Source organism: Rhinatrema bivittatum, chromosome 4, assembly GCF_901001135.1.
Source record: "Rhinatrema bivittatum chromosome 4, aRhiBiv1.1, whole genome shotgun sequence".
NCBI lineage: Eukaryota > Metazoa > Chordata > Amphibia > Gymnophiona > Rhinatrematidae > Rhinatrema > Rhinatrema bivittatum.
The window spans coordinates 473,484,370-473,496,599 of NC_042618.1; the positions used below are offsets into that span (position 1 = coordinate 473,484,370).

The 12,230-nt window shown below is 50.2% G+C and overlaps 1 protein-coding gene across 3 annotated transcripts in view; it reads left to right on the forward strand.

Annotated features, from left to right (window-relative positions):
- VWF (von Willebrand factor) overlaps nt 1-12,230 on the forward strand; it is a 259,921-nt gene that overhangs the window by 61,812 nt on the left and 185,879 nt on the right. For all 3 annotated transcript variants that reach the window (XM_029597268.1, XM_029597267.1, XM_029597266.1), the window contains exon 16: nt 10,331-10,571. In XM_029597268.1, coding sequence (XP_029453128.1) covers nt 10,331-10,571 — 241 coding nt within the window. The remainder of the gene's footprint in view (nt 1-10,330; nt 10,572-12,230) is intronic.

Sequence of the window (12,230 nt, forward strand, 5' to 3'; positions counted from 1 at the left end):
GTATCTGCGATCAAAGGTTATTTTAAATAATGCGATTGTTGGCAATTTCATCCATTATCTGTTGACTGTGAATGTTTCCTGGACAGTATGGCATTGCTGGGGTGGAAGCAGCTGATCTCTCAACCTACACACAAATATAAGAACATGCCATGCTGGGTCAGACCAAGGGTCCATCAAGCCCAGCATCCTGTTTCCAACAGAGGCCAAAACCAGGCCACAAGAACCTGGCAATTACCCAAACACTAAGAAGATCCCATGCTACTGATGCAATTAATAGCAGTGGCTATTCCCTAAGTAAACTTGATTAATAGCAGGTAATGGACTTCTCATCCAAGAACTTATCCAAACCTTTTTTGAACCCAGCTACACTAACTGCACTAACCACATCCTCTGGCAACAAATTCCAGAGCTTTATTGTGCGTTGAGTGAAAAAGAACTTTCTCCAATTAGTTTTAAATGTGCTACTTGCTAACTTCATGGAATGCCCCCTAGTCCTTCTATTATTCGAAAGTGAAAATAACCAAGTCACATCTACCCGTTCTAGACCTCTCATGATCTTAAACACCTCTATCATAACCTCTTTAGTCTTTCCTCATAGGGGAGCTGTTCCATTCCCTTTACTGAGCACACATTGGACTGGGCTTTGTGAATGAGTCTATAGTTGGTTGCCACTCATTTAACATTGCAATTACAGCTGTGCCATGGTCAGATCATACGCTGATTTCATTCACTTATCCCCATTTACGCCTGCTTTCACCTTCCGGCACTTTGAATGCTATATATGAGAAAAGAGGGCATATTGATATGCACCGGTTTAATGTTGCACTTTCATCTGAACTAGAGAATTATAAACCAACTAATAAGGAAATGGCGGTTGTAGTCTGGGATATGACTTTAGCTAACAGCTTGGCTAAAGTTGCTCTGTGGAAAGCATATAAATATCAGTAGAGGAAAAAGCATTTCTGACTTTCGCCAGAGCTGTTAGCCCTAAGGGGTGTCCTACCTAAGCGGTAACATCATTGACAGGTTAGATTTACTGACACCCTAAATTCTTATAAATCATCATTGGCAATTTTTAGACAGATGATGCTGAAACATCTTTTTACTCAAGACTTCGTGCAGTGGAGAACAACTCCAGGGAGTTCTTTAGAATTGCTTACCAGCAATTGCCATGATGTCTATTGATTGCAAACAATTTATGATCGGTATTTCAACCTAAACTGCGAAAATAGTTTCGCTTGTTATCTTTGGTGCCTTGATGGTTTGCTGTTCTTTCTGACAACAATGAAGTCCACTGGACAAGTTTTGAGATGGTTTCCGAAAGTGAAGTTGCTCATGTGATCTCTTTTATAAATGGAGCCTATTGTATCTAAAAGCCTTGCAGTGTTGTGACCTTAAAAGCTGTTAAGGATAGTTTAGTGGACCCCTTAAATACATTGATCAATCTTTCACTACAAGAGGGTCATATACCATGCGTATTAAAAAAGCTTCTGTGCAACCTCTCCTGAAGAAACCAATTGTCAATCCTAGTGACCTAATGAACTATAGACCTATCTCATCGTTCTCCTTTCTTTCCAAGATAATGGAATTGGTTGTAATTACTCAGCCCTCAAATTTCATGGAAGATAACTCAGTTTTAGACCATCTACAATTTGTCTTTAGGGAATCTCTCAAAAGTGAGATACTTTTATTGTCTCTTGTTGTCTCTTTGAGAAGAGGGTTGGATGCTCGTAACAACAATGTCTTGATTATGCTTGATATTTCATTGGCCTTTGATACGATTGATCGTTAGATTGTGGAATAGCAGATACTGTTCTGCACTGGTTCTGCTCATATCTATCGGACAGAAAGCAACAGACTAAATCTGCCTTGAGTTCTTCCGCTTGGCAGCTGTTGATGACCTGCAAGGCTCAGCATTATCAACACTACTATATAATATCTATATGGCACCAATTTATTATCTCATAGCTGGACTTGTTGTAGGATACCAACTATAATGATTGGGAGACCCGCCCCCTCTGATGTCACTGAGGACTGTGACGGACATTAAACGGCGCCATAACACCAGGCGTCGCGCGCTGAAGGGGCACGACAAAGGGGCACTCACCTTTGTGCATCCCTTTGTGCATCCCGTAGTGTTAGCCATTCCCCATGTTTTTTTTATATCCCTTGTTAACAATCCCCTGCAAATCCCCAGCAAATTTTGTTTAAATGTAAACCGATGTGATATGTAAAATCGAACACACAGCACAGGCAGACACCCATGCACACCCACAAGTACAGGCACATATACACAGTAAATAAATAAATAAATAAATAAATATATGCTGATGATATACAGTTTTATATCCAGGCAGATAATTCATAGGATGTCACTTCTAAATTGGTATCCTGCTGCATATCCACGATTAGACAGTGGCTTACTCATAATAAGCTAGTTTTAAACATGGGTAAGACAGAAGTGTTCGTACTACAACATTTGAATCTCCTGAGCAACCCTAAGTCTATTGTAATTGAGAACTTGGAGACTGAAGTTACAACATCTGCTGAAAGTCCCCCTTTGACAGGGCGTCACAAAGCAGCTCTCTAGTCCCAACACCGAGGACATTTGAAGGCCAAAAGGTCCTGCTGCTAAGCCTTGTTAGTGAGCTAGGGATTAAGTTTAGGCAGTATGATTGGATGTTGTCTGATATCTATCTTTCTATCTATCTATATGAAAGGCTGGGGTCAGTCGGGCAGTTGGTTGGTTACATTGTCGTGGCTGCCTGTGGCCACCAGGTGGCGCCTGGAGCAGCAGAAAGTGTACGGTGCAAAGACGATCTGCTCTGTTTTCATAGAAACATAGAAATGACGGCAGAAAAGGACCAAATGGTCCATCCACTCTGCCCAGTAAGCTTATGGTAGTGCCTGCTGTGCCGTGTAGGTTGCCCCATGCTTCTCTGTTTCCCAGACCATAAAAGTCAGGGCCCTCATTGATTGCTGTTGCATCCAATTCCCTGTTATTCTCTGCTGTTGAAGCAGAGAGCAATGTTTGAGTTGCATCAAAGTATCAGCCTTATTGGTTACGGGTAGTAACCGCCACGTCAGCAAGTTACCCCCATGCTTATTTGTTTCCCCAGACCGTAAAAGTTGGGGTCTCGGTTGCTGAACGAATCCAATTCCCCTTTTCCCACTGCATTTGAAGCAGAGAGCAATGATTGAGTTGCATCAACAGTATCAAGGCTTATTGGTTAAGGATGTGTGTGTGTTTGTGTGCGTGACAAAGTACTGTCATGCACACGAACACACACACACAGGCACACAGACATATGCATATATAGACACAAGTGCCCACACGGGCATAGATATGCAGGCAGACACATACACAGACACACAGAACAGGCAGATACCCAATGCACACCCACAAGTACAGGCACACATACACAGGACCCACCCAAACACAGACACAGGCAGACACACACACACACACACACACATGCATATATACACACAGATGAACACACAGGCATAGATAAGCACACAGTCACACAGCACAGGCAGACACCCATGCACACCCACAAGTACAGGCACATATACACAGCCCCCCCCCCGAAACACACACACACACACAGGCATAGGCTCACTCACACATACACAGGCACAGACCCCCCTAAACTCACACAGAGGCACTCACACACACACATCCAGAGACACACCAGGCACAGGCCGCCTCACACACACACACACACACACACACACACACATGCACAGGCTCAGGCACACAGGTGCACATACACACACACAGGCTGTTATAGAGCAGACTACCTGAGCAACAATGGGCATTTTTTGCTAGTATTTTATAAAAGCTGACACTCGTGTTGTATTTTGTTTGACGTAATTTTCAGACTCAGTTTTGCTACCTGGAAACTCTTGGGGTAGGGCCTGGGTGCACAGATATTTTCCCTCCACTTTTGGATTGTCTACCGCTGATCCTTATTGTTTTTTTATGTTAATTTTATGTGTTAATCATTATTTATGTTATTATGTAAATCGCTTAGAGCTCACGCACAAAGGGCCGGATTTTAAGAATTATGCGCAGGCGTAGATTTGTGCGCGCAACCTGGCGCGCACAAATCTACGCCCAATTTTATAACATGCGCGTGCAGCCACGCGCATGTTATAAAATCCGGGGTCAGCGCGCGCAAGGGGGTGCACACCTGTGCACCCCCTTGCGCGCGCCGAGCCCAAGGGGAGCCCTGATGGCTTTCCCCGTTCCCTCTGAGGCGCTCCGAAATCGGAGCGGCCTCCGAAATAACTTTCCTTCTGCCCCCCCCCCCCCGCACCTTCCCCTCCCTTCCCCTATCTAAACCACGCCCTAGCCCTACCTAAATCCTCCCCCTACCTTTGTTTTCTTATTTACGCCTGCCTCCGGGCACGCCCCCGCCCCAGGACCGCCCCGCCCATTTTTTAAGCCCTGGGACTTACACGCATCCCGGGGCTTGCGCGCATCGCCGGGCCTATGTAAAATAGGCTCAGCACGCGTAACCCCCCCTGCTTTTGCGATTAATTCATTTTAAAAAACAAACACACGTAGTTACTTTTCAGCGTGCAGCTTGTTTCACCTTCAGTCATTCTGAAGGTCATTTTCAGCTCGGCCCTGGCCGGTGTTGGGGGGGATTTTTTTGAATTGCATTTTCACAATCCCTGGGTACTTTTCTCCCTACACTTTGCACCTATTGAGAACGGGAGGTACAGGCCGACTGTCCCTTGGAACCTGCCCCAGGGGAGGGTGCCGGCAGAGATCACCCCTGCTTTCTCTGCGGATACTTTTGCCTTTCAAACAAGCCGGTGCGTGTGTTGAAAACTGAATCCAGTGTCAGGCCTCAGCTGGCCGGTGCTTGGATAAACCCTGAGGCAGGAGTAGGTTGGACCCCCCCTCCTCCGATAGCCGGCTAGGGGTCAAGGTACCAGCCTGACCAGCCCCTCCCCTTCCAGTTCCTCCAATAGCCGGCTAGGGGTCAAGGTACCAGACTGACCAGCCCCCTCCCCTTCCAGTTCCTCCGATAGCTGGCCAGGTGTCAAGGTACCAGACTGACCAGCCCCCTCCCCTTCCAGTTCCTCCGATAGCTGGCCAGGTGTCAAGGTACCAGCCTGACCAGCCCCCTCCCCTTCCACTTCCTCCGATAGCTGGCCAGGTGTCAAGGTACCAGACTGACCAGCCCCCTCCCCTTCCAGTTCCTCCGATAGCTGGCCAGGTGTCAAGGTACCAGCCTGACCAGCCCCCTCCCCTTCCAGTTCCTCCGATAGCCGGCTAGGGGTCAAGGTACCAGACTGACCAGCCCTCTCCCCTTCCATTCCTCCGATAGCTGGCCAGGTGTCAAGGTACCAGCCTGACCAGCCCCCTCCCCTTCCACTTCCTCCGATAGCCGGCTAGGGGTCAAGGTACCAGACTGACCAGCCCCCTCCCCTTCCAGTTCCTCCGATAGCTGGCCAGGTGTCAAGGTACCAGCCTGACCAGCCCCCTCCCTTTCCACTTCCTCCGATAGCCGGCTAGGGGTCAAGGTACCAGCCTGACCAGCCCCCTCCCCATCCACTTCCTCCGATAGCCGGCTAGGGGTCAAGGTACCAGCCTGACCAGCCCCCTCCCCTTCCAGTTCCTCCGATAGCTGGCCAGGTGTCAAGGTACCAGCCTGACCAGCCCCCTCCCCTTCCACTTCCTCCGATAGCTGGCCAGGTGTCAAGGTACCAGCCTGACCAGCCCCCTCCCCTTCCAGTTCCTCCGATAGCTGGCCAGGTGTCAAGGTACCAGCCTGACCAGCCCCCTCCCCTTCCCCTTCCTCCGATAGCTGGCCAGGTGTCAAGGTACCAGCCTGACCAGCCCCCTCCCCTTCCACTTCCTCCGATAGCTGGCCAGGTGTCAAGGTACCAGCCTGACCAGCCCCCTCCCCTTCCACTTCCTCCGATAGCTGGCCAGGTGTCAAGGTACCAGCCTGACCAGCCCCCTCCCCTTCCAGTTCCTCCGATAGCTGGCCAGGTGTCAAGGTACCAGCCTGACCAGCCCCCTCCCCTTCCACTTCCTCCGATAGCCGGCTAGGGGTCAAGGTACCAGCCTGACCAGCCCCCTCCCCTTCCACTTCCTCCGATAGCTGGCCAGGTGTCAAGGTACCAGCCTGACCAGCCCCCTCACCTTCCACTTCCTCCGATAGCTGGCCAGGTGTCAAGGTACCAGCCTGACCAGCCCCTCCCCTTCCAGTTCCTCCGATAGCTGGCCAGGTGTCAAGGTACCAGCCTGACCAGCCCCCTCCCCTTCCAGTTCCTCCGATAGCTGGCCAGGTGTCAAGGTACCAGCCTGACCAGCCCCCTCCCCTTCCAGTTCCTCCGATAGCTGGCCAGGTGTCAAGGTACCAGCCTGACCAGCCCCCTCCCCTTCCACTTCCTCCGATAGCCGGCTAGGGGTCAAGGTACCAGCCTGACCAGCCCCTCCCCTTCCAGTTCCTCCGATAGCCGGCTAGGGGTCAAGGTACCAGACTGACCAGCCCCCTCCCCTTCCAGTTCCTCCGATAGCTGGCCAGGTGTCAAGGTACCAGCCTGACCAGCCCCCTCCCCTTCCACTTCCTCCGATAGCTGGCCAGGTGTCAAGGTACCAGCCTGACCAGCCCCCTCCCCTTCCAGTTCCTCCGATAGCTGGCAAGGGGTCAAGGTACCAGCCTGACCAGCCCCTCCCCTTCCACTTCCTCCGATAGCTGGCCAGGTGTCAAGGTACCAGCCTGACCAGCCCCCTCCCCTTCCACTTCCTCCGATAGCTGGCCAGGTGTCAAGGTACCAGCCTGACCAGCCCCCTCCCGTTCCAGTTCCTCCGATAGCTGGCCAGGTGTCAAGGTACCAGCCTGACCAGCCCCCTCCCCTTCCACTTCCTCCGATAGCTGGCCAGGTGTCAAGGTACCAGCCTGACCAGCCCCCTCCCCTTCCACTTCCTCCGATAGCTGGCCAGGTGTCAAGGTACCAGCCTGACCAGCCCCCTCCCCTTCCAGTTCCTCCGATAGCTGGCCAGGTGGCAAGGTACCAGCCTGACCAGCCCCCTCCCCTTCCAGTTCCTCCGATAGCTGGCCAGGTGTCAAGGTACCAGCCTGACCAGCCCCTCCCCTTCCAGTTCCTCCGATAGCCGGCTAGGGGTCAAGGTACCAGACTGACCAGCCCCCTCCCCTTCCAGTTCCTCCGATAGCTGGCCAGGTGTCAAGGTACCAGCCTGACCAGCCCCCTCCCCTTCCACTTCCTCCGATAGCTGGCCAGGTGTCAAGGTACCAGCCTGACCAGCCCCCTCCCCTTCCACTTCCTCCGATAGCTGGCCAGGTGTCAAGGTACCAGCCTGACCAGCCCCCTCCCCTTCCCCTTCCTCCGATAGCTGGCCAGGTGTCAAGGTACCAGCCTGACCAGCCCCCTCCCCTTCCAGTTCCTCCGATAGCTGGCCAGGTGTCAAGGTACCAGCCTGACCAGCCCCTCCCCTTCCAGTTCCTCCGATAGCCGGCTAGGGGTCAAGGTACCAGACTGACCAGCCCCCTCCCCTTCCAGTTCCTCCGATAGCTGGCCAGGTGTCAAGGTACCAGCCTGACCAGCCCCTCCCCTTCCAGTTCCTCCGATAGCTGGCCAGGTGTCAAGGTACCAGCCTGATCAGCCCCTCCCCTTCCAGTTCCTCCGATAGCTGGCCAGGTGTCAAGGTACCAGCCTGACCAGCCCCCTCCCCTTCCACTTCCTCCGATAGCTGGCCAGGTGTCAAGGTACCAGCCTGACCAGCCCCCTCCCCTTCCAGTTCAGCTCTCCGGTTCTGGTGGCTGGCAGGACTTAGACGGTGCTGCACGGTGACGGGGACAGGGCACGCACTCAGGCAGCAAGGCTGCAGTGGAGTAGGGGACAGAAAGGTGCCCAGAACAAACACAGAGACAGACAGACAGGGGAGTGCGCCAACAGAACCAGGACAAACAGCCACGGAGGCAAACACACAGAGAAACCAAGCCAGAAGAGAAACTAGAAAGTGGGGCCCAAGTAGAGGATGAGATAGGATCAAGAGCATGGATACAAGAATGTGAGAGCAGGAACAGCGGCCACAGCTAGGAGGGCCTGAGGGAGTGGCAGTGCGGAGTCATGAGAGGCTTCAGGAGGGCCTGAGGGAGTGGCAGTGCGGAGTCATGAGAGGCTTCAGGAGGGCCTGAGGGAGTGGCAGTGTGGAGTCATGAGAGGCTTCAGGAGGGCCTGAGGGAGTGGCAGTGCGGAGTCATGAGAGGCTTCAGGAGGGCCTGAGGGAGTGGCAGTGCGGAGTCATGAGAGGCTTCAGGAGGGCCTGAGGGAGTGGCAGTGCTGAGTCATGAGAGGCTTCAGGAGGGCCTGAGGGAGTGGCAGTGCGGAGTCATGAGAGGCTTCAGGAGGGCCTGAGGGAGTGGCAGTGCGGAGTCATGAGAGGCTTCAGGAGGGCCTGAGGGAGTGGCAGTGCGGAGTCATGAGAGGCTTCAGGAGGGCCTGAGGGAGTGGCAGTGCGGAGTCATGAGAGGCTTCAGTGCAGAGCCTGGGGAGCGCACCGAGGGCCCCTGCAGGCAGAAGGGCCGCACTGCAGCCAGGCACATTGTTTCCCTCTCCTGACCCAGTAATGTTTACCCTGGGGGAATTGCCCATGTGTTGTTCATCCCTGTGCAGACTTATTCCCGCATTAGGCTCAGTTTTATAACCAATGCATCAATCACAGGCCATCAATGTTATAAAAATGCTCACTAACTTACTATATTGAAAAAACTTCATATCCAAGATGCAATCTTTATCACTTATTTATTCCAAATTGTTTACTCGCACTTATATAAACACTTTAAATATATTTAAAAAATATCAACCATCACACATACCATTCACAACTCTGTCCCAATCACAGTGCGACCCCCCAATACCCCATGATAAAAAATCAATTTGGGCAACACACTTTCCTTCAAATAGCAACGTTCTTCAAACCACTCCTTCACAAAAAAACTGTGTTAAACCTCTGTGAACATTAATACACTGGAGTCTCATCAATTTTGAGTACAAATGTTCTTTGCAAGGCACATGGCGTTCACTCCATTTGTATGAATTATGCTCACTCCATCCCCGATGTTTTACAGCACTTTGGAAAGTGAATGGCAATAGCTCCACTTGTATAGTTCATGTGAACTATTCACCTTCCAAAGAATAAACGCTATCAGTATTGAGAAGGTTTGATTTGGGCGTTGTGCAATATGATGTGATGAACTGTATGGAGTAGGAATTGATAGTGAGGTTCAGTTCCGGTGCTGGATGGAGTGAGCATAATTCATACCAATGGAGTGAACGCCATTTGCCTTGCAAAGAACATTTGTAATCAAAATTGATGCGACTCTAGTATATTAATGTTCACAGAGGCTTAAAACAGTTTTTTGTGAAGGAGCGGTTTGAAGAACATTGCTATTTGAAGGAAAGTGTGTTGCCCAAATTGATTTTTTATCATGGGGTAATTGGGGGGGGGTCGCAGTGTGATTGGGACAGAGTTGTGAATGGTATGTGTGGTGGTTGAATGATGGCTGATATTTTTGAAATATATTTAAAGTGCTTATATAAATGAGAGTAAACAATTTGGAATAAATAAATGATAAAGATTGCATCTTGGATATGAAGTTTTTTTGAATATAGTAAGTTAGTGAGCATTTTTATAATATTGATGGCCTGGGATTGATGCATTAGTTGTATAAATGTACAAAACAGATCTGAGTGCGGTTTGATTTTTTTGGGTCGGTTTTATAACCGCCAGTTTTCCTAGATTAATCGGTATTTACCCAGGGAAACCTGTCCAGGGGGAAAAACAGTGCTTTATCCCGCCGCGGCTGGTTATAGTAACGAGCGCAGTGCGACCGCAGCCACGCTGAAAGGAGGCGTTCATGGAGGCGGGGCTTAGGATTCTACATTTTCAAAAAGTCCGCCCGCAACTTCACCCGGAAAAAGAATCCACGGAAAAAGCAGCCGCAGAGCCGAGCGGGCCCTTCTGCTCAGAAAGGTCTGCAAATAGCTCGTCTCCTTGAAAGCTGTGTGGCTGCAGTCTCCTCTTTTGAAACCTGGTGCGAAGCTGTCGCGCTGACTTTGGGGCTTCTGCCCGCGATTTGAAAACGGCCCCGTTCGCTGTCATATCAGAATTTAAAGCCCTGTGCGTCCATGGGTCACTGGACTGGAAACACCGGCCCTCTGCCTTGCCCTGGCCCCGTGGCAGACGGTGTTTTCTTCTGCTGCCGCTTCCCTTCGCGCCGCTGAAAGACCCCCTGGGTCACCGGGATCTCACCGCCCTCTCTGCTTTCTTTCCTGACAGCAATGAGCTGCTCCGAAGGCCAGATTTACCAGCAGTGCGGCACTCCCTGCAACCAGACCTGCCGCTCCCTCTCCTTCCCCGATGCGGACTGCTCCGAGTTTTGCATGGAAGGATGCTACTGCCCGCCTGGACTGTACACGGATGAACACGGAGAGTGCGTTCCCAAGTCTCAGTGCTCTTGCTACTACGACGGCGAAGTCTTCCAGCCTGACGATGTCTTTTCCAATCACTACACTATGTGGTGCGTATAGAAACCGTGAGTTGAACCACCCTGGGCTCTCTACATAGTCCTAACCCCCACTCACTAGGTACATGCAATGCTATAAAGGTGTATTAGGTTGCTTTTACTTCACATTTATTTATTTATTTTATTTAAGCATTTTTATAGACCGACATTCGTTGGGAACATCACATCGGTTTACATAAAACAGAATGCAGCAAACAGGCTTTACAGTAAACAAGAAACCGGAATTTAAATAACTTAGAACTATCAAATCACAATAACTTAGAACTAACAATTCAAGATATATATCCAAGTAGGTGGATGCAAAAATTTTACAGATAAGGGAAAGTGAAGACCAAGAATTTACAGACAAAGATTATTGACAAATTCAAGATGGATGCCCAAGTCTTGCTTATTCAAGATATACTTCCATGTATAGAGATGCAAACATTTTACAGAAAAAAGGATGTGGGGACAAAGTGTTTACAGTCATGGTATACTGCCAAGTATAGTGACAAGATGTTTGCATTTAATAGGCTGTGGTGAAGATGTATTTAAAAGCAAAAGGATGTGGTGAGAACTTATTCACAGTTTAATGGGGACAAAGTTGGGGGAGCGGTGAGTTAATAAGGGAGGGGCTAATGGCAGGGCAGCAGAAATATTGGTGCGGCAAGAAGCTAGGCGGGGGGGGAGAAAAGGAGAAGGGGGTAGGGAGGAGCGGAAGGGGGGGATAAATTACCAGGTGGGGTAGGAACAGGTAGTTCAAGTGTAAGCCTGCTTGAATAGCCAGGTCTTAAGGTTCTGTTTAAATTTCTTTGGGCATGTTTCTAGGCGAAGATCTGTAGGCATGGTTATTCCATAAAGCGGGACCGGCTAGGGAAAGTGCATGGTCTTTGGTGGACATGAGTTTAGTAAGTTTAGGTGAGGGTGTGTGAAGGGAAGATCAGTAGGCATGGTATTCCATAAAGCGGGACCGGCTATGGAAGGTGCACGGTCTTTAGTGGACATGAGTTTAGTAAGTTTAGGTGAGGGTGTGTGAAGGGAAGATCTGTAGGCATGGTATTCCATAAAGCGGGACCGGCTATGGAAGGTGCACGGTCTTTGCTGGACATGAGTTTAGTAAGTTTAGGTGAGGGTGTGTGACGTAAAGATCTGTAGGCATGGTATTCCATAAAGCGGGACCGGCTATGGAAGGTGCACGGTCTTTGGTGGACATGAGTTTAGTAAGTTTAGGTGAGGGTGTGTGAAGTGAAGATCTGTAGGCATGGTATTCCATAAAGCGGGACCGGCTATGGAAGGTGCACGGTCTTTGGTGGACATGAGTTTAGTAAGTTTAGGTGAGGGTGTGTGAAGGGAAGATCTGTAGGCATGGTATTCCATAAAGCGGGACCGGCTATGGAAGGTGCACGGTCTTTGCTGGACATGAGTTTAGTAAGTTTAGGTGAGGGTGTGTGACGTAAAGATCTGTAGGCATGGTATTCCATAAAGCGGGACCGGCTATGGAAGGTGCACGGTCTTTGGTGGACATGAGTTTAGTAAGTTTAGGTGAGGGTGTGTGAAGGGAAGATCTGTAGGCATGGTATTCCATAAAGCAGGACTGGCTATAGAAGGTGCACGGTCTTTGGTGGACATGAGTTTAGTAAGTTTAGGTGAGGGTGTGTGAAGGGAAGATCAGTA